Source organism: Rhinolophus sinicus, chromosome 14 (assembly GCF_057876585.1).
Source record: "Rhinolophus sinicus isolate RSI-liver-muscle chromosome 14, RSI-T2T, whole genome shotgun sequence".
Classification (NCBI taxonomy): domain Eukaryota; kingdom Metazoa; phylum Chordata; class Mammalia; order Chiroptera; family Rhinolophidae; genus Rhinolophus; species Rhinolophus sinicus.
The window spans coordinates 175,988,324-176,013,817 of record NC_142514.1 but is presented as its reverse complement, the minus strand read 5'-3'; the positions used below and the strand labels follow the sequence as shown (position 1 = coordinate 176,013,817).

The 25,494-nt window shown below is 42.1% G+C and overlaps 1 protein-coding gene across 1 annotated transcript in view; it reads right to left on the bottom strand.

The window, feature by feature from the left end:
• Positions 1–403: 403 nt before the first annotated feature.
• The window catches only part of PTPRJ (protein tyrosine phosphatase receptor type J), a 154,745-nt gene continuing 129,654 nt past the window's right edge, over positions 404–25,494 (bottom strand). The window contains exons 12-25 of the mRNA XM_019743598.3: positions 22,477–22,608; positions 20,794–21,004; positions 20,559–20,683; positions 19,409–19,496; positions 17,563–17,604; positions 17,000–17,008; positions 16,806–16,893; positions 14,576–14,666; positions 12,415–12,488; positions 12,175–12,309; positions 10,484–10,603; positions 7,497–7,657; positions 6,082–6,217; positions 404–4,039 (exon numbers count right to left, since the gene is read on the bottom strand). Coding sequence (XP_019599157.3) covers positions 3,881–4,039; positions 6,082–6,217; positions 7,497–7,657; positions 10,484–10,603; positions 12,175–12,309; positions 12,415–12,488; positions 14,576–14,666; positions 16,806–16,893; positions 17,000–17,008; positions 17,563–17,604; positions 19,409–19,496; positions 20,559–20,683; positions 20,794–21,004; positions 22,477–22,608 — 1,571 coding nt within the window. The 3' untranslated portion in view covers positions 404–3,880. The remainder of the gene's footprint in view (positions 4,040–6,081; positions 6,218–7,496; positions 7,658–10,483; positions 10,604–12,174; positions 12,310–12,414; positions 12,489–14,575; positions 14,667–16,805; positions 16,894–16,999; positions 17,009–17,562; positions 17,605–19,408; positions 19,497–20,558; positions 20,684–20,793; positions 21,005–22,476; positions 22,609–25,494) is intronic.

Here is a 25,494-nt window from a genome sequence, read left to right as displayed (position 1 = left end):
TCATTCAGGTGGGCTCTAATCCAATGAGACTGATGTCCTTGTAAGAAGGGGAGATTAGGACACAGAACACACAGAGAGAAGGCCACGTGAAGACACAGGGAGATAGTGGCCACCTATACGCCAAGGAGAGCGTCTTTGGAAGAAACCAACTCTGCTGTCACCTTGATCTCGGACTTCTCGCCTCCTGAATTGTGAGAAAATAAATTTCTGTCGTTTAACCCCCTAGGCGGTGGTACTTATTACAGCTGCCCACGCAAACTAATACGACGTGGGAAACATAAAAGGGAAACGTGTTTTTGTTCAGGCTACCCCAGTTGAATGCAGGCCAGTAAACCATGTGGTAAATGAAATAGTGTGGACATCAAGTAAGGAGGAGGGGGAAAAGAAACACACAAAGGCATGATGTGTTGACATCTTTTATATTTGGTATTTGTAAGTCTTTTTAAAAAAGTTTTTTTCAGGCCATTTTTTTCTTAAAAACAAAAAAAAGCAACCAACAGCAATACTCTGTACAAGTATAAACAAACATTAGAAATATGCATCATTCCAAAATAGTTACAAGAAAATTACAGTTTTAGAATCTACATCAACACATCCTATCCATATGTGCCCCGTGGGAAAAAAAGCTACAGTATGTTGAACGCTCGACTCCTCTGTATGGTCTGAAAACCCAGAACTTGGACTTTTGAGGCAAATCAGCATCAGTCACCGAGTCTTGTTTAGCTCAATAAGCACAATCAAGCATTTCAAAAGAAAAGCAGGTTTTTTTCATCCCAGATGAAAAGCAAACAGGAATCAGCTGCATAGTTTGCCCCCAACCCTCAGGAGCCTCTGACTCGACAAAGCCCAAATCCAGTGGAGTCAAGTATGCCAAAGTCTAGCTGGAGGACACTACATGGCCATAGAGAACAGACTCCAAAAGTTATTCCCTCCTGGTGTCGCTAGATTTAACTTTGGGGGCTAAATGTCCTTGTTCTGGGGAGAAGAGCTCAATGGCCCAAATCCCCCAAACCATTAACCACCAATCTTTAGCCCTTTCACTGACCATGAATCCCACCCTGGCTGCCTTTTTCTATGTAACTGTCAAATGCTAAAACAGGGTGATCACGCCATCTCCACGATTCAACTGGACTCCTCAATTTAGTTCTTTGTTCTTGGGAGGGTTTGGGGCAGGAGCTCAAAAGCACCTTCCTCTTTCCTATGAACCAACCCCGCCTGTATGCCCTGTATATTTACACAGTAATCTTCCCTTTTCAAATGCTATAAATACCCTCACCACCCCCACTGGCCCCGCCCCCTAGCCGTCTTCAGGATGCAGAGAAGCATCGTGACCTTCATATGACCTGCCATTTGGAATCCAGACCTCTCCAGCACAAGCCTTCCTCTGGGACTGGGAATGACGTCCGGGAGTGGCCCATTTCCCAAGCCCATACCAGGCAGAAGGGAGGAGGGTTTCTGTGTTTTGAGTTTTTATACAATATGTTTATCATTATTGTTGCTTTCATTAATTTTAAAGGGATTTTTAGAGCCAAGTCCTTCCCTCTGACTTCTCCATGGCAGCGATGTGAGCAGGGCAGGGCTTAGCCTTTCCATGGGATTTGACACCTAGACATCCATCACGATGGCTTCCTGACAAATTAGAGTGGGGAGGGATGTGACCCACAGAACTGCATCCTGCACAGGGACTTCTGAATGAAATTCTGGACCTCTCCCAAATCTGCCTGCATTGCGGGGCCGACCAGTGTGGTTTGGAAGCAATCCGCCCAAACCCAGCTGCACTCGACACCCCAGAACAGCCTGGCTTCCCTGATTCAGACCTACAGAGCTGAAAGCCCTCTGAAGTTGAGTCAAGAGGACCCAGCCTGGCCTGGCTAACCCATTCCTTCAGGGGCCTGATACTGAATGAAGCGCTTATTTCCAAAGGGAGCAAAGGATTCAGCAAAAAGTGCAATTTCCATTTGGGAAGCAAGGTTCTCCCAAAACGTGACACCACCACCACCTCTCCTTTTAATCCTTTCAGTACCTCAAAGGGGAAGGGGGATGAAAGACGTACAGCACTAAACCTCTGAACCAAATCAAGGGCTGTCATACATTGTGGTTCACCCTTCACAGCCTTAAAATACCCACTCACATGTCCAGTCAGTTACCAAAGTGCAGGCGAGTGGAGGAGCGTGGTGGGGTCAGGAGACGCGCTCCCACAGGTCAACAGGGACCAGGGCCCTCAGAGAAGACCCCGTTCCCATCTTCAACAGGAAACGTTTGACCTAAGTTTACAGCAGGATTTCTGACTGTGGCAAATGGCCACAGAATTCCAGGGACCTGGTAATTCCTTCATAAGACCTTGTATACTTCATTGCCTACTGGAGGATACACTCAAAACTTCTTCACAATATAACCTGAGACACAATATAAAATAAAAAGAAACAAATCCTTTCATGTTAATGCCTTGAGAGTTTACAGATTATGTACCAATAAAATAAATCCACATAAATTCTGAAATTCTTGGTGGATATACACCTGAAGCAAAAAAAAAAAAAGTTAATCTACACTTAAAAAAAATCAAAGTAATTACAGCAGCAGTATAGTGAAAAGAGGTTTTAGAAATAATAATTACATCTTTGATACAAATTCAAACTTTGTACACCTCAATTCAAAGGAATGACTGTTTTTAAAGGTTTAGTATACATAAATGTATACATATACACATATATGCGTATATATATACATACACAGTAGATAGCAATATGTGTCACTGCAGATAGACTAAAGCCAGTGGACTTTGAAGGAGGAGGGATTAATTTGACACTGTTTTCACACTGAAGTGTTCACAAATTGCCACGCTTTTAAACACACACACACATATACAGACACACAGACACACATAAAATGCCAACCTGAGTAAAACGTTACTAAAAACCTAGAGTATCATGAATCACTAAGTCACATATTGCACCTTTAAATAATCCTTCTTACCAAATACAGAAATGAGAAAAAGGATAAAACAGGAACAAGGAGAGTACATCACTCTAGGATTCCTTGGCTTTCCCCCAACCCCCAAAATTCTCAAGGTGATATTTAGTTTCCACTCTCACTCAACCAGTGGGCTGAAAATGTGACCAACGGATGTGTCTTTGGGGAAAACTGGGAGGGAAAAAGGAAGAAAGAATATAGCACTAAACTGGGGGTGGGGATGGAGGGGGAGTGGGGAGAGAGGCCTCCCCCAACCAAACGAGTACAGGAATGTTACTGAGAAGGCTGGACTTCTGATACTAAACTACTGTTTAAATATTCCACATATTCCAATGATGAGATTCAATACAAAAATATAGAAATCTACTGAGTTTTGCCTGTGGAAGCATAATTCAGAAAAGGCACATGTTCAAATAGAAAACCCAGGCTGGAGAGGTGCCACATACCCCTCCCGGCAAGATAACCATCCACAGTATGTCTTTTCCATCAGCTAGATCCTAAGATACAGTAGGTAAAAATAGACCTCTGATACTTAAAAATATTCAACCCAACACAATCCTGGCGTTAGCATGTAGATCATATAAAATAGTCTTTAAAAAAAAATCTGTTTTGAAAAAGAAAAAAAAAAAATCATAGCTCACTTTTCCTGGTTTTCCATAATTCTCAAGGAAAAAAAAGTGAACTCATCCCAGTGACCAGGAACGTAGCCGACTTGCTCACCACAGCCCCTGGTAGCCCCAACTTCTCATTTGTCGTGTGTTAGGTGTGCAGCTTCACACCCTCAATTCGTTCTAACAAAACGGAACAAAGAATTAAGATATTAGACATATAAAAACATGTCAACATCGCGGCATTTTCCTTTCTGTGGGTGTGATGGTCTAGTTAACTCCAACAAGGCTTTCCTTTGGAATTAGGCGATGTAACCATTTGTTTTTCCAAACGTGGTCACTGGCGCAAGGTTTTCATAGATTGTCATTGCAGTTGTGTTCTGGTAGATGAGATCTACTTTTGAGTCCTTTTGGGATCTGATAATATCTAAAACACATTGATTGAGGAAAACATACTGGTCCTGTTAAAAAAGGAAGGAGAGAAAACAAATGAGCACAGATCCCGGAGATTAGCACCCAAGGTTATTTTCAAACAGATTTCCACCCCTCAACGCCATCTGCCCCAGAGTGAACACTTCAAGTTAACATGTGTTAAGAGGTAACCACAGTGAGCAAGAGCCTCATCATCAATGATTCTCAGGCAGAGGGGCAGATTCCCCACACCTACCCTCAGCCAGTCCAAGATACAGTAGGTAAAATACACCTTAAAATATATTCAACCCAACAGGATCCCGGCTTTCGCATGTGAATCCGATAAAACAGTCTTTTTAAAAAAAAAAAAATCTGTTTTGACAAAGAAAATAAATCATAGCTCTCTTTTCATGGTTTTTCACAATTCTCAAGGGAAAAAAAAGTGGTTCCTGGTTACCATGGTTAACCAGGAACGTAGATGACTAGCTCACCACCCATCCACAGCCCCTGGTAGCCCCAAGTTCTCATTTGTCATGAGTTACATGTGCAGTTTCACACCCAAGGAGCAATACCAGAATCTTGGGAAAGGGCAAAGAAACAATGTGGAAGTGACAATGCACATGAACGTTCAAATAATCAAAGTCCTACAAGATTTTCTTGACTAGTGAGAATGTGCAGAACAAGGAGTAACTCGTGCTTCTCAGGGGAGGGGGTGGGTAACAGTGGGAATGATGGAGGTAGAGTTGGGTGAGGACCTCCCTGCAGGCAAGCGTTATCAGAAGCTACAGGGAGCCACTAAAAAGAGGAAGAAGAGGTATATGCTGACCCAGAAACATATCCATGATGTTGTAAGAGAAAAAAAATCACAGGGCAGCCTTTTATATAAACTAGGATTCAATTTTTAAAAACTATTCCACATGTGTTTATGCGTGTGTGTCTGTGTGTGTGAGTATGTGTGTACACATGTGTTTTCCTACAGCTGTATATAAAGAAGTCTGTGAAGATATAGCCAAATTGTAAACATCAGCTGCCTCTAGAGTGGGATTGGGGGAAAAGAAAAAACATATTCTATATAATCCTGTACTGTCAGATTTTTTAATAGCAACAGGTTTATATTTTCAAAAGAAAAAAGGGACATGAAAAGAAACTAGGCAGGTGTAAGATTCCTGTGTTTCCCAAAAGAGAATGAAAGATGGAGAACTGCTGCTCTATAGAATTATAGTAGGTAAAAGAAAATGTCTCTTGTGACCAACACAGGAGGGAGATTCCACTCTTTCTATCACAACCACACCACTCACCCCAAAGCACAAAATGTACCCAGACCTCTAGAATGTTCCCTGCTGGACTCAAAAACAGAGCACATATTCACAGAGTTCTAAATTGGTACAGGGCGACAGCCTGATACAAAATTAATATTCCGCTCTCATCCTCGTCAAGGCACATTCGCCCTACAGCTTTGAGAAAGGCTATTTCCCAATATATTTGTGGAGACCATGCCTCAAAACCCATGTTTATCGGCAACATTTCAGGGAAAGCCAAATCCAACAGTCTGACACAAATGACACTGTAGGTACTAGTATTCATTTTCTCAACTGGTCAGCATCCTCCTGTGGCTACGATAATTGGCATTCTTCAACATTCGCAAGGCTAGGTGAGGACACATTGCTCTATGGATGCTTAAAGCAGCATTATGCTACTTCACAGCATTAAATTTAATAAGTCCATTTCATTAGCTTATTTTAAGGATGGTAAGAGCTTCTTAGAAACAGAAGAGTGGAAAATATTAGTTTTATAAGTTTGAAATCCGGACGCCAAAGTTCAGAGACTTGCTAAGATTATTTGGTGGACCAGGTAAGAATCCTGATAATATCGAGGTCTGTAGCTCCATTGCTGATATCGGTACTATGTGTCACTGTATTGGGTAGTTCAATCCCATGTTAGTTTAGGATCTAAAAGAAATCCAGTGTTATGTCACGGCCCTGGGCCAGAAAGATCTGGAAGGGTGAATGGTTTAACACAAGTTTGTAACAGGGTGCAATCTTTTAAAAATGGACAAGAAGGGTGGGATGTCAAACACAGATGTTGAGCTCACCTCTGTTTGCACCATTAAAGGTCTGTGCATTCGAAGGTCATACACAATCCCGTACACATCCACAGTGTTCTCATTCTCTATCTGATAGATAAGACGATCGATGGCAATGAAAGTGCCCGTCCTTCCAACTCCCGCACTGAAACAAAGGGGAAATGAGCACATCACCGTGTTAACTCTACTGTACAACTCGCACATTGCCCCATCCCTGCATATATGTCTACCAGGCTTGCAGTGCGATGCCCAGGATCATTAAACATTTGTTCAGCTGCAACCCCAGCAAGTCACACTGCACCAGCTTGGGACTGGGGTCCAAGTCCTAAAGTGCCTTTGGAGTCAAATGACACAGATAAAACACCTTGCTAGAGATTCTTGAATCCCACTCCCATTCAAGTTGCCACCATAAACAAGGATGGAAAGTTTCATCAATTTATTCCCCATAGGGCAACAAAGCCCCTCCTTTCTCCTGTCTTAAATTAATTCCTTTACCTTTAAAGCTAATGTCTTACTATTCTAGAGGAGGGAGTGGCAAACTTTTTCTGTGAAGGGCCAGACAGTAAATATCTTTGGGTTTACAGACCAAATGGTCTCTTTCTGCCATTGCAGCTGAAAACCATAATATGTAAACAAATGAGAGTGGCCGTGTGCCAATAAAACTTTATTTACTAAAAAGGGGAACCAAATATATTGTAGTGATGATTTTATGGGTATATACTTATCCCCAAACTCATCAAGTGGCATATATTAATCTATCTACAGTTTTTGTATGTCAAAAAATATTTTAAATAAATAAAAGGAATAGAACTATGTGTTTCAACATTGTTAAATAACAAACAGGCTGAATGAAGAAAGCAGGTATACATGAAGAATGAAGAATGATGTATACACAATAATATCTGGTAAAAGTTTACAACAATATAAAACCATAGAGATATATGTATGTAATAAAATATAAAAGCACGCAAGGGAATGATGCAGATCAACTTTAGAACCCTGTTCACCTGTGTAAGAAGAAGAATGGGATAGGAGACTGGTAAGCAGAGACTTTATGTCCATAATGTATCAGTAACAAAAAAGGAACATATATGGCCTCATGTTATGCTTTATTAAATTGTTATTCTCTATATTTTTGTAAGGTTTAAATATTTTACAAGAAAATAGTATAAATGAGAAATAAATTAAAATACATTATGGCTTAAAAACGGAAAACACAGGCGCCTACCAGATCTGGCGCCCACACTGTAGTTTGCTAACCCCTGTCTCAGGGCTTAGGGGAAAGTCCATGGACACTTACCCAAACCTTTCTTGAATTTGTAAATGCCTACTGCATTCAATCCCACACCTTGCTTTTCAAAAGTGTCCATATTGATAATTGCCTTGGAAGTGTGTCACACATGGAGTGCCCACCAGCTGCCTACCTGCAATGCACCAGAACTGGCGATTCGGGGGGACATTGCTTCATGTAGTCACAAACAAGATACCGGAAGTTGATGAGCAAGTCCGTGGTGTCAGGAACGCCGTGGTCAGGCCAAGAGGTGAAGTGGAACTGTCGCAGGGGGTGACTTTCACTTGTCTGGTTCTAAAAGCCAAGAAAAGAGGTGAGATCCGGAGAGAAAGGCCGCCTAGCAACATCAGATAGACAGTGAAATCAAGCAGTACCTGAGTGCTGAACCACACCGGATAGCTGAAAGGCAGCTAGACAGGAATGGTTACAACTGAAAATTAGACTTTTGCTTTGCGGCAACAGCTAATAAAGTGCTTGCATGGACTTCGACGTGCTCACCAAATCCTCATAACACGCCCAAGCAGGAGGGTTTATTATCCCCCTTTAAAGACAAGGAAGCGAAGGTTCCGGGAAGTAAAGTGACATCTCCAACACTTACCCCAGAAGGAGAAGTCCCTCATCCTCTGATTTTGAGTTCAGACCTCTTTCCTTTTCCACCAGTTTCCTGCCAATAGCGTGCTCACATTCTTACACCTACACCTCCTTAGCGCTTCATGAAACCCATCCCTGAGCCCACCTGGGAATGTCACTGACTACAAATAAATTTACATAAACACAAGTATGGGGCAAGAACTGCCTCATAATTCACACCTTCCAAAGAATCTAATAAAGTGATAAGCAACTAGCAAGCACCAAGGAAATATTTAGAATTGTAGGCATTTGAGAAAGGAGCCCATCCCCCAAAAAATCTATTTCAACATCCAACAGATGAAAGAGAGTAGCCCTTGCTACAACAGTTTGTTATTCACAAACTGGTTTCCTACCATGGACGTGAAGCATGGATCTTTAATGACCAGAACTCCGCCCAGACTGGGCCACTCCTGTCCCTGATTCAACTGGACTCAGTATGCCCACAGCTGGGCACTGCCCTCACCCGCGTATGCCTACATCTGGACTGCAGGCATTTCCGTCTCCTTTATGACAGCTACCCGTGAAAGCTTATTTACTTGTATAAATGCATATACGTTATAAAAGCAGTGCATTCACATTATTCAAAATATGAAAATCAGTAAAGAAAAAAGGCAGAGAGAGGGGAGAAAGTACTGTGAAGCCTCATCACACACAAACACAACATTCACAAAGTTAACCAAAGTATTCATCCAAAGAAAGAAGCCAGCCAGGAGAGGTAAGAGAGGAGAAAGCCAGACTTTTCAGTATTATCTCCACTGAGGGGCAAAGAAGCCCAGGTTAGAGATGGCAGTTCCAGGAAATGTTTAACTCTGTCTGTTATGTTCCCGCTTTTCAAGTGGAAAACATACACATGCATTTTCTGTAATCAAAAGGTACTATTTTACTAAATGCCATGTGAATCTCCTGGAGATGCAGTCAGAGCTCTTAACACACACTGAATGCGGCAACTCAGTGCATGATAAGAGCTCTGACTGCATCTCCAGGAGAGGAGCTGAAATATTAATGGAGGACAGAGCCACTGAGACACAGCAATGAGTAAAGAGTTAATACTTAATCTACTGCACTGCATCCATGACTCAAAGAATCTTCAAGGACAAGTCTCATAAACTAGAACCTAACCCACCAACACCCCCGTATGATTCAACTCCATAGAATCTGCTTCCAGGCTTTTCTTTTATGCGCTCCTCATAATACGCATAAGATTTTATCTCCTAGTATAATTCACTTAATTATATTCTAACATCTCTGCATGGTAATTATATAGTCTACATAGCTCACTATCATTTCTAATAGCTGAATAATGACACAGTGACTAGATAACCTATAGTTTAGTAATCCAATCTCCAAAAGCTGGATATTTGCATGGTTTCCAAATCTTCCCTCCATTACAAATAATGCTGAGATTCATCTTTACGAATAATAAGCCTTCTTCTCTTGTATTTCAGATTATTTCTTTGGGACAGATTGTCAAATTTGGAATCACCATATCAAAGGGGAATAGACATTTTTTTGTATGTCCTTGATATAAACTGCAAAGGGTTATACCAATTTACACCCTCACCAAAAGTTATCAGTGGCCCTTCCTGACACTACTTCTACTGTGTTTCCCTGAAAATAAGACCTAGCTGGACCATCAGCTCTAATGTGTCTTTTGGAGCAAAAATTAATATAAGACCCAGTCTTATTTTAATATAAGACCAGGTTTAATATAGTATAATATAATATAATATAATATAACATAACATAACATAATATAATATAATATAATATAATATAATATAATACCAGGTATAATATAATATAAAAGAATAGAATAGAATACCAGGTATAATATAATATAATATAATATAATATAATATAATATAATATAGGGTTTCATATTAATTTTTGCTCCAAAGGATGCATTAGAGCTGATGGTACGGCTAGATCTTATTTTCAGGGAAACACAGTACTTTTAAACATCCTTAGAAAAAGTAAGGACACATAAACTGACTTCTTAGAGTGCCTACACAATATAATTGAATTTGTTTTCATAACTTCAGGGGACAGCAAGGAAGGCCACGTGTACATGCCATGGAATCCTATTAATGAAACTGTTGTCATAAACTGTTCCAACAGCTAATGGCAACTCTTGATGTCATATTTCCAACCAAATAATCCCAAATGGCTTTGGTTTGTAACAAAAACTCTATGAGTAAACCCCTTGGAAGTGGGAGGACAGGAGCTACTGATACGGAGCCGTGCTTTTCAGGTTCATGATATTCAACAATAACTTAGGAAATTCTCCTTAAGAAAGTAAAGCTAAAGGGCTGCCTTAGAGTATATATAAATATGAATTGTTTTATTCTGTAAAGAGGAAAGCCAAAATATTTTTTCGGGTGCATTAAAAAGTATTGGTTAATAGCAACAACCTAAAAAGTATCGCCCCCCCAGAACAATTAATATATGGTAATTTTCTATGAGACCTAACCATCTTGACCTCTTACTTACATTTTTCACTGTAAAGTCTCTGATGGTCCATTCAGGAAGAACAATTTCTGATGTCATTGCCACAGTTATGGCCCCGTAGTCCTGAGGCTGCTTGGACGGCCAGTACTCCTCACATTTGGTCTAGAATGAAATTGCATTTTTATACAAAGACTCACATCACGCCATCTGTTATCACAAAAGCCTCACAGGGAGACCAGATATTGACAACTGGTGTTAGGGACTAAATCACTCCTTTAGTTGGGTTCTGTTAAAATTGGTTTTCTTAGTTGTTTGTTTTACAATTGTTACCAACTCTTTTTAAATTGGGAGGCTTTCATAAAAATCCAGATTTCTAGCTTCTCTTCAAAAATCAGATCTGGCCAACACTGAGCCCCCGTTTCTGCATGAAAAACACACACACACAACCTTCCCAGGTGTGCTTTACTACAGATGGTTCCCGAACCTGGTTCGTTATCTAATTCACCTGGGAGGCTTGTTTTGCTTTAAGAACAGATGTCTGGGTCCAAGGACCCATTTAAATTCATCTTCGTGTTCTCCATTAACTGTACTACGTCATTTTCATTTGTCTATAAGAATGTTCCTTGCGCGAGACCCTGGGCTGAAGAGCACCATAAAGTTTATTTGCATTCATAATGAATGTTCTTTCGTTTGCAACAACAGCCTGTTCTCCTGATGCAAGAAAGGGGTGCAGAGCCCAACCTTCTGTATCACAAGAAATATGAAGATAGGAACCATCTCTTACTGTTCTTTGTTACCTCTCCCTCCTCCATCCCTAGCCCCTAAACACAGGACCTCACACATACTTGGGGCTGGAAACACAGGTGGTCAATTCAAGTGAAACAAAGAACATTAAAAGAAATGACACCTGACAGGATTCCACTGTCACCTACGATGTGCTACTCCAGGCGTGTCCTGGAGCAACAGAAGCAGCAGCCCCTGGGACCTGTCAGAAAGGCCGTTCTCGGTTCCCACCTCAGACCTTCTGAATGACAAACACCCCCAGGTCTGAGAGCCACCAGCTAAGGGCCTCGAGTCCTGCCTATTCTTCAAAGAATGAATCTACCTACAAACCTATTCACAGAGCAACATGAGGTCCTGCTTCTCGGAAACAGGATTTCTGAATTTAGCATGTGTTTTCCAATTCTCCTCAAATGCATTTATGGAAAGCTGGGATTTTATCACTAGAAGGAACCTTATTTTTAATGGAAGTGGCTGGAGGATTTCAGGCCATCACAGGGGAGAGGAAACTGCTGAGCTTTATCTGGGGATAAGTCAGATTTTGCGTCAAGGGTTCCAGTGCTAAAAACCAAGTTTGAAAATCACAAAGTTGGTCGCATACCCCATCTCACAGATGAAGAAGCTGGTTGCATAGCGACACGATGGGTTTTTGCCCATTCACAGAGCCAAAGGAGGGCGGAGCTGGGAGTTTTTCCACACACAAACCCAACTCCTTCTATTAACCAACTTTGATATTTATCCACCCAGGAAGGTAATGATAAAACAGGGTTTTTTTAAGATTTTTTTTTAACTTTTCACTTAGCAGAGAAGAAGACAGAAAACAAGTTTCTAAGCATACAGGTGCTAATGTTTGGGTTTGGGTTTTTTTTAAGACAAATGGTTTTTAAGATACCCTTCCACCGCAGTAAAAATGAATGAATGAATTTAATAATAATTTTTGAAAAGATACTTACCCTTCCCTGCTCAACACATTTGGTCAACATAACAATGGTATATACATTTTTCTCCCAAACCATACGCCAGAAATCTTTCAAAGTGTTGGGCAAAGGTCCTTGTGTGGCAATAAAATCTTTCTTGGAATGGTAGCCCTAGAAATGGAAAGCAACACGTACTCAATGGCAACGAAACAGAAAGAGGAGCTCTGAAGATGTCACGCCAACCAGCCAACGCTATGAGCACATCTGCCTACTTACAGGCATGTAGTTGGCGTTGATGTAGTCATCAGTTGAATGGGTCTGGACTGAAAGTTTGACACGGGAAATATCATCTGTGGAAACAAAGAAGGTCCCCATTAGAAGCAAATGTTCCCAGAGAGTTGCATACAATTAAAAGGAAGTAGAAAAGGTCAACTCAGGGGCTTCTGTCACACGTTAAGGTGCATAGGTTGGCATTTTGTGTATAGTACCATATTTAATCCTGACAGTCACCCTATGTGACCATGGCACAGAGAAGTTAGGTGATCACCGGGCAGAGCTAGTAAGTGGCAGAGTCAAGGATCAAATCCAGGCAGTCTGGCACCAGCTCTTACATGTGCCACATGGCCTTGTCAGATGACACAAACACACTGCTATTAGCATCCTTGGGTGCGAGCCATGAGCCAGGCAAGGCCCTAAGCAATCTTACTTATTCCTCAAAACCACCTGCAAGCTTTTATGCCCACGCCACAGATAAGGAAACTGAGGGTCCAGGAGATTAAGGGACTTCTCCAAGCACTTACATCTGGTGACTGGCAGTCAGAATTCAAACCTAGTGCCCTTTCCACCATGGCAGGGTAGATATCCAGGTTAACCTTTTGTTTTTTTCAGTTTCACGTGCACAAAACAACATAGTGATAAAACATTTATACGCCTCATAAAGTAATAACTCCAATAAGTCTATTATCCATCTGACATTGTACATAGTTATTAGAGTATTATTGACTATATTCCCTATGCTGCACTATATATCCTTGTGACTTTTTTTTTAATTATAGTTGACATTCAATAATATTTTATATTAGTTTCAGGTGTACAGCGTAGTGGTTTGACCTTTACATAATTTATGAAGTATCTCACAATTTCTCTATTCTCATAAAAAAGTTATGAAATGACAGTACGAAATTCAAGAATAAACTGAATGTATAAGACTGCTATGCGTGAGAGGGTCTAAAACACAAAATTCTCACGTTTTCTAAAAACTGTCATCTCAAAAACACACATACAAACTTGCCCACTCAAGAAATGAAATGATAACCTTAGACTCAAATGTCAGGCTGAGCTGTAAGCGGCACGATCTCTGTCTCCCTGACTGTGACTGCACACTCTCTCATCCTCCCCTGGACAAAATATATAAGAGTTCTAAACCCAGTTACCGACGTGAGTTTCAGCCTAAAATCTTCAGTACTCTGGATCTCAAATTTTCCAAAGACAGTCATGAGAAGAGACCAACAATTCCAAGTTAACCCTAGAAGAGCAGGTCCCACCAGCTCAGTTTTAAAAGCATTTCTCTCAGAACGTGAGTCAGTGTCTACTGTCAATACAAGGGGAAAAAATGAAGAGAAGGAACCCACTGGGAGCTAGAAAATACTGAATCTAAACAGAAGGTAACATTTTAGGCCAGGAAAGAAAAACCAGCTTCAAATAACAAAAAAAAGACAACGTTTCTAAATGTCCTAGTGCAAAAATTATCAGTACAGCCTATAAATTTCAGCTGAATCAGAACATAGCTGCAATCTACTGATCTTTCTGTGCCTGAATCCCCACCTAAAAGAAAAACTACAAAGAACTCTCTATGGAGGAGGGTTTATATTTCATCTTAACAGATGCTGTAATATATAATGCTCATTTTAAACTCAATTTTTTTGTTATGCCTATAGGTTAGGGCTGCAGACATTGTTAATTCTCAAAAACAGGAGTGAATCCAAATATAACTTATATTTAGCTGTGCAGTGTTCTCAGCCCACCAGAGACGTGTCTGGACAAGTAGAAAGCTACTCCCTGCCTGTTCTCCTGTTCCTTCATTCCAGAACTACATTAACTGAAATACGGGGCTGAAGAGATAGAGGGGTTAAGAGCCTATGCTCTGGCCTTGTCCCTGAATGAAAATGACAGATCTGGTCCAAGCTTGGTCCTGCCATGACAATCTGCGTGACTTTGGACAAGCCACTCTGTGCCTCACTTTCCCTACTTCATAAGGTTGTCATGAGTACTGAATTCAATGGAACGTGCCTAAACGCAGTGCTTAGCACCCAGTAGGTGACTAATGAATGGTTGTGGAAGTGGCTAGATAGATAGTATCATGATTTCCTCCCTTCTACTGTTAGAGCTGCAATGGGCAGTGACAAAAAGAGGAAGATCGTGGGGAAAAACAACTTACAGGGCAGAACATTATTATAGCGATTCTTTGCTCTATTTTCAGCCAGTTCAGCTGCATATTTAGGTAGACTAATTCCAACAAGCTTCAGATCCTGAAAACAAAACAAATGAGTTGTATATTTAGTTAGTGTTCAAACACTATTTACACCAAGCACAGAGTCGGACAGAGTAACGTGGGAATGCAACATGACGACTGTATGCACTGTTATATATCACATATGCCCTATCTGATATATAGGAAAGTTGTTAAGAGAGTAAATTCTAAGAGTTCTCATCACAAGAAAAAAAATTTTTCTATTTTTTCTTACTTTTTACAATATCTATATGAGAAGATAGATGTTAGCCAAACCTACTGAAGTAATCATTTCACAACATATGTAAGTCAAACTATCGTGCTGTATGCCTTAAATTTATACAGTGATGTATGTCATTTATTTCTCAGTAAAACTGAGGGGAAATAAATAAATATACTCAACTTATTGTTTGTAACTATACTTTAATAAAACTGTTTTTGTTTTAAAGGGGGAATGCAGGGATGTTATAGGTTAAATTATGTCCCCCCAAAAGATATGTTGAAGTTCAAAATTGCAGCACCTATGAATGCAACCTTATTTGGAGCTACGGTCTTTGCAGATGTAATCAAGACACAACGAGGTCATACTGCAGTAGGCCAGCCCTTCATCCACTATGACTGATGCCCTTTTAGAGGAGGAAAGACGCAGAGCCAGACACACAAGGGGAGACAGATATATGAAGAAAGAGACAGGTATTGGAGCTATGCTGCCACAAGTCAAAAATGCCTGGGCTTCCAGAAGCTGGATGAAGCAAAGCAAGATCCTCCCCTAGAGGTTTCAGAGGAAGTGTGGCCCTGCCCAACACGCTGATTTGGGAGGCCTGGCCTCCAGGACTGTGACAGAACAGTTGTCTATTGTTTGAAGCTACCCCCTGAACTGTGAGAGAACAACTGTCCATTGTTTTAAGCCACCCAGTTTGTGGTACTGTGTTATGCAGCCCTTGGAAACTAATGCAAACGTCAAAAGAAAACGACAATCGTTGTCTTCAAGGAGCTTACGACCTGGGACAGAGATGCAGACAGAAATAACTAATGATACAACAAGGCAGAATTAAATAAACACAGGATATTGGTAACCAGCACCATGGCACAGGAGAAACAGGCCTGGAGACACGGAAATCAAGTCCTCCTAAAGGCACCAGAAAAAATTTTATAGAGGAGGTGGCCGCTGAGCTGTGCTTTGAGTTGTACAATAGGTTGAATGGTGGCCCCAAAAAGGACACCTCTCCATCCTAACCCTACAACCTGTGATGTGACCTTATTTGCAAAACAGGGATTTGCAGACGTAATGGATTAGAATCTTGAGATGAGGTCATCCTGGATCATCCAGATGGGCCCTAAATCCAGTAATGGTGCCCTTATCCCAGGCACACAGAGAGAGGCACAGGAAGGAGGAGGAGGAAACAGGCAGAGGCCAGAGTGAGGCAGCCCTAAGCCAGGGAACACATGGGGCCACCAGAATCTGCAAGAGGAAACGAGGGATTCTGCCCCCAGAAGCTTGGGAAGGAGCACAGCCCAGCTGACACCTTGATTTTGCACTTGGTCTGGCCCCCAGATCTGTGAGAGAATACATTTCTGTTGTTTTAAGCCACCATTTGTGGTCCTTTGCTTCAACAGCCACAGGACACCAATACAAATGGTGCGTAGCACTTCAATGGAGGAGGTCACGCTGCAGCAGGCGGAGTACATGGAAGGCAATGTGTGTGGCCGTCCTGGAGGAGGGGCTCCTGGGTGGTTTGAGGGCATATGGGGCTCTCTCCACAGGACATCACATAATCCTCCAGGACCCACCTCTGCCACATAGCCATCAGCCCCTGCCCGCCAAATCTCCCCTCTGGTGTCTTTCCAGTTCATATAGCCTCCTAATGACTGTACTTAATAGCCCTGCAACTTGAATTCACAGTTTCTATACAGTTCTGCACAATCTTCAGGTATGAACAAGATTAAACATATAATCCACTAGAATCGAAGGTCCATCTAAGTGTTCACAAGCAACAGAGTAACAGTGTGACCCCAGGGGGGACACGGAAGAGCCTGTCTCCCCACTAAGAGGGGCGTCGCTTACCCAGAGTTTCACCATAAAACAAAAACGGGCAGCTTTCCAACTTTCAGGGAAAACATAAAGCAATGAAAAACATTAATATTTACGACCACGTACTTCGTATTCTTCTGCAAACCCACAGTTGGAGTCAGCTTGCTGTTTCTTAAAGTAGGACTCAAAATTCTCCACTTTGATTAACTTGGATCTAAGAAAACAAAACAATGTATTGGGTTTTTCACATTCAGTTACTTCACACTCAGAATAGAAAAATACAAGTTATAAAAAAAAAAAAAAGCAAAGCGCTTACTCACTTTTTAGGTCTTCATCATGGAAAGAGAAAGAAAAAAAAAAACAAGCAATTAGAAAAAATAACTTAACCATGCCTCTGAAGATGATAGTAAACATCTTCCCAAAAGATGAAAAACTACAGTATAATTTTGAGGGGAAAGAGAAGTTGGGGGAGGGGTTGTATAATGTTATTTACAAAACTCTGAAACATGCAAAGGGAAATCCGACTTCTAGAACCTGTGATTGGCGTTGTGGCTTTGAGCAAGTTCTCTGCTCTCAGATCTTGGTAACCTTTTTTTAAATCACAAAATATATATTTATTGGTGAATTATTGGTAGACTATTGCAAGTGTGGTTCTGCTTGCCACAGCAGACCATGGCAGGAAGCTAGCTGCAGGAGACCAACACACACAGATTCCCTGCAGAATCACAAAGCCAGCAAGGCGTCTGGATGGTCATGGCCAAAGGTGTCAATCAGGAAACACGATAGCAAGTCCCATCAAAAATTCTCTAGATAATCACTGAACAGGTGGGAGATTGAATGTCTTATAATAAAGCTCATAAGTCTAAGTAAGTAAGAGACTTACTTAATTTGAGAGAAGGACACTTCATTGTTCTTTGCATCTTTCCTGTTTTCAAAGAAAAAAATAAAGCATTAGACCTAAACGGTTAATTGTGTGCTTTGTCTCTTTCGTGTATCTCAAAATGCCTTTTCCCTGGGCATTAGTTCATATACAAAACTAAATCCGGCTCACTGATACTAAAATTAAGTGTCTAAGTAAGCAGAAAATGCTGATTATAACTCCGTGAAGTTCCTTTCTTTTGTACTCTCTAAAAGTATGTAAGAATCTTACTCCAGCAGCTTTTAGGCCTCTCTTTACAGCATTGCCTTACTGTAAAGTGAGACTCTTTATTTCACACTCTGCTTTTGAGAAAGCCTTTCTAATAAGTTAATGGGATAGATGAGAAAATATATCCAGCATAGCCAGGTAGGGGGGCATCTGGTGGTCTCCTGCATTGTTGGCTAAACCTCACACTGGTGTTTAAAAAGAACTTTCTGGAAGGCAATTTGGCATAAGTATCAAAATGGAAAGCATGCCTACCCACTGACCCAGCAACCAAGCAGCTTGGAACTTAGCCTAAGGAAATAATCATGAATGTGCCCAAAGATTTAGGGACAGGGATAACTGTGGCAAAAGAAAAAAAAAATTAGGAAACTGTTAAATAATATCCATACAGCTCAATACTACATAGCCACTAAAACGAAAACAAAATTAAGCTGTCCATGCTTAAGTGAATAAAGCAGGCAATAAAACAATATGTATACTATGATTCCACTTGTGTATGTATGTGTGTAAATATTTGTGTGTGAGTTTTGTAATCACATCAGAGTGAAGGGTAGTTTTGTGTGGGTGCTGCAGTTATGGACTACCTATTTTGTTTGCTCTTCTTTTCTGGTTTGTTTGGTGTTTTGTTGGTTTTTTTGTTTGTTTGGTTTGGTTTGGTTTTGCCATAGTATGTATTAATTTTATTTTAATAAAAAATAATAAAGCTGGTTTTGACCCCTGTCTTGCAAAAACAAAGATGAGAAACTAATTCAAAAACTGGCACCCAGGCACTTCCTGCCAACTCAATAGGGCAAGGTGGCAACAGAAGAACCAGGCATAACCACATTAGAAAGAAATAAGAAATGAATCCCAGCTGCTACACAGGCTTCACACATCATACGGTCAGGCAAGAGGGCAGCCACGGAAGAGCAAAGGCCAAGTTCAAATCCATTTCCACACTTTCTACACTCGGCTTCTTCCTGACAGCAGAGTGTATGAGGCCTGCCTGACAGACACCCACAAGTGAGAGCATTCACAGACAGCAGAAATGCAGGCACACAGTAAGTGCTCAAAACAGAGTTGCTCTTTTTACTATTTAACTACGCCAAATGGTGGTGATACAGATTAAATGATCATAGCACACGAGGCACAAGGCATTGTGGGAAGCGCTTTATTTAATGCTCTTTGGCGTTACGACTTAGGCAGTGTTATTATCCCCACATCACAGATAAGGACTCTGACAACGCTCAGCTCCCTCACAGCTACTTAGTCAGAGACCAAGCGAGTGTTTAAACTTAGCTAACTCTCACCCAAAATCTCTTACCACCAAGAAACTGCTTTGTGAACTAGAAGGCACCGTTTGCAAGCAGCACCCTCCACGGCAGTGCTTCCTATGACCTGATGTCAGGGCTGGGATCTGCTCTAAAATCCTCCAGCTCGGGGGCTGAGATGAAATAAGACTGGCCAGATAGTCAAGACTGTGGTTGACAGGGACATGGGGGCTCATCACACTCTTCCTTCCAGTTGTGCAAATGTCTGAAATTTTCCATAAGAAAAAGCTCCCTTTAAAAAGTCGGGTATTATTATTAATATAAACAATAGTCACCTTTTCTTCCTCCAGAAGATGAAGCCTCCAACAGCCACAATAACCATGGCACCAAAGATACATCCAAAAACTGCTCCACAGATGACACCTGGGAAAAATCCAAATGGGAGGCACTTGAAGTGGTGTGTTTACCAACAACCGGAAGAGCCCTCGAACCAGAGAGGGTGGGGTGTCTGTGTCATGTGCAGACACACAAACATACACACACACACACACACACACACACACACACACACTCTTAAATATGTTTGGACCTAAAACCAGTCCAGGCATTTGGAAGTCGGGTTACTTATCCCCAGTCCACCACTAAGTGGAGGTCCTGAGAAAACCACTGCTCCTCTCCAGCTCTCAGTTTCCCCAACTGCAAATTTAGGGAACCATGTTCCATCTCATTCCCACCACCTCTGACCTTTTGGGACAAACACCCACATACAAGCAGAAGTACCCACAGCACCATGCTCAGGTGACATACGTAAAACCCATCTGTTTACTGGGGAAGGGTGTGGGGACTCCCCAAACTTCACATCTGTGACAGGAATTGTTTCCTGCAGCCGACAACGAGACAAGCTAACTAGCCAGGTGGTCCATGTGTCTCTGGCCTGAAGGTAGGGGATGTGCCCGCCTTGGGTACCTGAAGCTCCTCGATCACTCCGCTCTGTGTGATCAAGGCGGGCACATCCCCTACCCTTGCAGCACTTGATTAGGAGTCTGAGATGAGAATGTCAGGCCTGCCTCTAACCTGGTGCAGCCCTGGGCAAATCACTGGTCCTCTCTGGGCCTTAGCAGCCTCACTTCTAAAAGGAGCTGGACAAGACGGTTTCTGTGGCTCCTTCAAGGCTTCTATGTACTAAAAGTACATTGTATGTCTGGCACGTGGACGCACAGATGACCACACCGAGAAAAGAGAACTAAATGATGTGATGATGTGCACACTGACGCCAACTGGCATTCCGAGGGGGGGGGGGCGCGTGGGGACCTCAGACGAGGAAGCTGAGCTGGGCCTTCCTGGCCGAGTGATGTCTCAACTTCTGAGAGGAGAAACCAGGCACTCCAATGCTTTTGGGGCCCAGCACGCATGCAGACACCCAGCTTTCTCTGGACACTGCAGCAAAAACCCACTGAATTGCTAACAGTACTATTGTTGTTCTACCTGGATCCTGGGGCAAGAAAACGGCCTCTGAATAGCGACTGAAGGACACGTAGCTCCCAACCCCATCTATGAGTCCGTCCTTGTTAGGGTTAAAGGTGATGTTGGTGAAGCCGGCCACACAAGCCCTGTGGGACAAGAGGAAAAAGAGGCAGCTGAGATGTGTCCAACACCCGGGCCTGTAAAGCTTTGCACTGAGGAGACTCAGCCCCAAACAACAAGAACCAGGAGACGTTACCGATAGCGCCCCAAGGGCTCCAGCTTCCCGTTGTAATAGCTGTGCGTTGTTGATTCATTCCCAACATCAATTTCATATTTTAAGACTTCAGACAAGCCCTGAGAATGTCTCTTTTCTTCTGTTGTTATGAGGTATGTCACATAAGTATCCGAGGCTCCTTTTTTGAAATCTTCATACGTATATCTCAAAGCATCTGCAGATGGTTCAACAGCTAAGGCACACAGAAGAGAAGTCATTAAGAAAAGTAAATGCAAACAAATTAAGTCTCCCACACTCACGTTGACACTGGGTGACAGGGATGATAGCTGTCATCCTTCAAGGATGCTCTCGATGTCAGGCATTATGTGTATTAAATTCTAAGTGCTTTATTTACATTAACCCATTGAATTCCCATGGTAATCTCATCACATAGGTTTATTATCCCCATTTTACAGATGGAAAAATGAAGGCACAGAACGCAAAAGGATCCAAGGCCACACTGCCTACATAGTAGAGTTGTATTTCTAACCCAGACGATCTGACTCGAGCGTGTGGTCTCATCCACCACAGGCTGGTATTGGTCAGTTTGGTCACTATGCGATATTGTTTCCCTCATTCAGCAAAGGTCTGAATGTGGAATTTGCTGAAAACTTTCACAGCAAAATAACTAGGGGCTTGAAACAGACCCAAAATGAAAGATGGAAAGAGAAAGAAGAGGAAGAAGAAGGAGAGAGAGAGAGAGAGAGAGAGAGAGAGAGAGATTGCAACATCACTTTTTGAAATTTTGCCACAGGTTTATGACAGAAGCAAATTCCTGTCTCCTGTGGTCCCCACACCCTTGGCAGAATTTTAGCTCCATCTTCCTCCAGGAGATGAAGACAGTATCACAGGCTGAGAGGCTGAGAAGGAGCTGCACTGCATTAGTCACTTTTTTTTTTTTAAATCACCAAAAATAACAAAACTTGGCATTTTAAAAGCAAGCCCTGTGCAAAGCACCCACAGGCAGCTGGCAGAGACACCTTCAAATCATCTTCTTCTTACTTTCAAAGACTCTCCTGGAGCCCTTTAAGGAAAAGCAGCCTTTCACCCACCTCCTCTCTCAGCTATGAGGGTGCCCTCTGCAAGTTTCCACTACATATGCAAATCGTTTTGTTTTCTTTCAAGAGAAAGTCAGCCTTTGACTATGATTTGTGCGTGTGCATTTGTGTGTGTGATAGGTAGAGAGAAAGAGAGAGTTGGTTAAGACACATGCTGCCAATTTAAAAACCCTGTGTTATAAAATAGACGAAAAATCTAGATCAAATATCAGCAAGTTAGGGTCCATGGGCCAAATCCCGCCAGCCATCCTTTGGGTAAATAACGTTTTATTGGAACAGCCACACTCATTCTTTATGTATCGTCTATGACTGCTTTCACATTACAACGGCAGAGTTCAATAGTTGCGACAGATATTGTAAGGCCTGCAAAGCTTAAAATATTTGCTGTCTGGCTCTTTACAAAAAGCTTGTCAACCTCTGACCTAAAATCATCAGGCAAATGGCTTACTCCGTCCCACCTCCATCTGACTGCCAATCATAGGCTACAGTGTAAAAACTGTATTTGTATCTATAATGTACCTTAGTGGGCACAGAAATGGCACCCAGTCACCATATCACTCACTGGCTATTTAACCTGTAATGAACCCCCCCCCGCCCCCCCACTTACCATTCCCAGTGGTGAGAATGAGAGCGTAGGCTCTGATGGGTCCATGGCTGGCTTCAAACTCACTGAACTTGACCTTTACTGAATTGTGACTGACAGATGTAATATTAGGAGATTCATCTGGAGAAGGGGGGGCTGAAACAGAACAAAACAAAATACATGATCATCCAACATCTAAAACCAAAGCCGGGACAAAATTACTAAGTAGAGAATTTGCTGCAGTACCCTCTTCCAGTTCAGCCCTTGTTCTGGAAGCCTTACGCTGGGCTCATGCAAAGCAAATCCAGAAGCAAGGGGCAGGGAAGGGAACTGGTGGGGCACCCGCCTAGCTCACTTCAGTGGGTCCAGCCACATCCCTGGGGCAGCCTCCAGCACACAGCCCTGAGGATTGAAGACAGCCTGCCTTTTCTATCTCCCCCGGCCCCTCCAGACCCACAGGGGTCAGGTTTCTTACCCTGAGAACTGGGGCAGGACAAGGAGGCCAAGAGAGGCTGTGTGGGTGGAACGCGAAGGTGGGGACTTGGGCTTCCTCTGAGACTGGCCACATCCCTGCTCTACGTCCTCCACGTTAAAACCCTCATTTTGCTGGGGTTGGCTTAAAATGCCACCTAGAGAAACCCAACCGACCCACTTCCAGAAACCAGAAAAGCCCACACAGGACTGTCCCATGGCTGATCTTCATAACAATAGGCCTCACCTCCCTGAGGTAAGCGTGTGAAGCCCCTCCCTGAATTAACACAAAAAGAAGAAAACTCTGAATTGAAGAAGATCCCTCTCCACACACACTCTCTACATAAACTTGCCTCCCACAAACAGTTAGAGAGCTTTCATTATTATGTTTCACATTCAGGGAGACTAAGGCAACTGAAACTCAAACCACAACGCAATTCTCCAGACTTGCCCTGTCCAATATGGCGGCCATTTGCCTCACGTCGCTAGTGAGCACTTGAAACGTGACTAGTCCAAACTCAGATGTAGAGACATGTATAGACTGGGTGTCAAAGACTTAGTGCAAAAACAGCGTAAAACATCTCATTAATAACACTTTACACAGATTACGTGTTGAAATCATAACACATTTAATAGACTGAGTTAAATAAAATGTGGTCAAAATTCATTACAATTGTTCCTTCTTAGATTTTCATATGGCTCCTAGAACAATTTTAATTATACATGAGGCTCAGTTTATTTTCTATTAAACAGCACAGAAAACCATGCTTCAGCAAACTCTCAAGTGAGTGACAGCATTGGCCAGTTGGAGGCGATGTCCCCATGTCTAATTGTCAACAGTCTCAACAGAGCCGTCGTAACAAGGCTCCCACATTTCCCAGCAGTGATAGGCGGCCTTTCAGCCCGCCAGCACCCCACCCCAAGACTGTCAGCTGGCACGCTAGCTCACCCGCCTCCAAGCCTGGAAACCCTTCCTCTCACTGCTTATCTCAATCCTATGCTCCAGGGGCCCTGCCTGCCTTGCTCACCACAGAGCCCTTTACCCGGACACGCAGTAAGCACCAACCAACATTGGCTAAAAGACTATCATTCCAACTCTCCTGCCAACACTTCCTACCTCTCTCAGAGAAAACTCAGGCTCCACTTTTACATTAAATGAAAACCATATGAAATTTGTACGTAACAATTCAAGCGAGGAAAGGGAGCTACAGATCAAAAGTGAGAGAATCACCGGACTAAACAACAGTGGTCATTATCCAACCCTCCCACATATTGTTCAGCTTCAGAAACAACTACCTCTGACAAGCTCCTACTCAGCCCTGGGCCCTATGCTCTGCCTGGAGATATCAAACCAGACATGCTTTCTGTTTCTCAGTAGCTTATACCCACTGAAGAGATGACATCATAAAACAGAGAACTACAAAAACCTACCCACAAGGTTCATGGTTTCTATTATGCTCTGGAGTGCTGCAGAAACCCAAAGGAGGGTGGCCCATCGTCCTGTGCAGTTGTGTACTACACAACTCCGAGGAGCCCCATGCACACCAGAGTCCCTAGGAATGGTGTCCCCTGGAATGGTGCAGTGCACAACCTGAGCAGCCATACGTGGCAGCTCTGAAGTGGTCTTTCACACACGTTATCTCATCTAATTTGTATAACAGTGTTGGAAGGAAAACAAGGCTCAGAAAGGTTAAGTAGTTTTTCTGAGATCACACCACTGGTAAAAGGCAGAATTTAGAATCAAACCGAAGTCTGCCTTTCTAAGTCTGAGGCTCTGTCCACAGAATCCCTTAACTACTTTCCAAATGTCCCTGAAGAGGCTGTTTTTTTCTTATATTACAACCACTAATTCTTTAGAAATTGTCCACAAACACTCTGACACCCTAGAGGAAACATATCCAGGAGTCTAAAAGCATAAAGCAAAACCAACTCAACCAGGTCGACCTAAGACATATCTTTGGCAAAGACCATGGAGAGCAAAAGACAGATAAAAGTGAGCCAAATATAAGAAGCAATTTTTCCAAGAACAACAACCAAAAAAAAAAACAAAAAAACAGAGATGGTCATCAGCAGATTAATTAGGTGGATCATCTGTGCAGTGAGTGATCCTGTTTCCCAAAACAGCTGGGAAGCTTGTTAATATGGATTCTAGGGAAATGTGACTCTTGACTGAATATCTGATAATAGGGAAAAAAAGTATCGTTAAATTTTTAAGTGTGATGGTAACAGTAATGTGGTCCTGTTTGAAAGGTAGGAAAAAGGAATCGCTATCTTGGAGCAATACATACAGAACTATTTACAAATAAAATTCTAGAAGGATCATGGCTGGTCGAACAGTAATCCCGTAAGGAGGAGGGATTTAAATGAAACCCAATTGGTCAAATGCTGACAGATGTTCAACTGGGTGATGATGGCTACATGGGTTTCTTTATACCTTCCTCTACTTTTCTGTATATTTGAATATTTCTATAAAAATGCTTATTTTGATGTAGAAAAGGAACTCACTACTTAGAAAATGTGGCAGTGAATTATTCTATAAAGCAAAGGAAACTTTTGGAATGTGAAAAATGA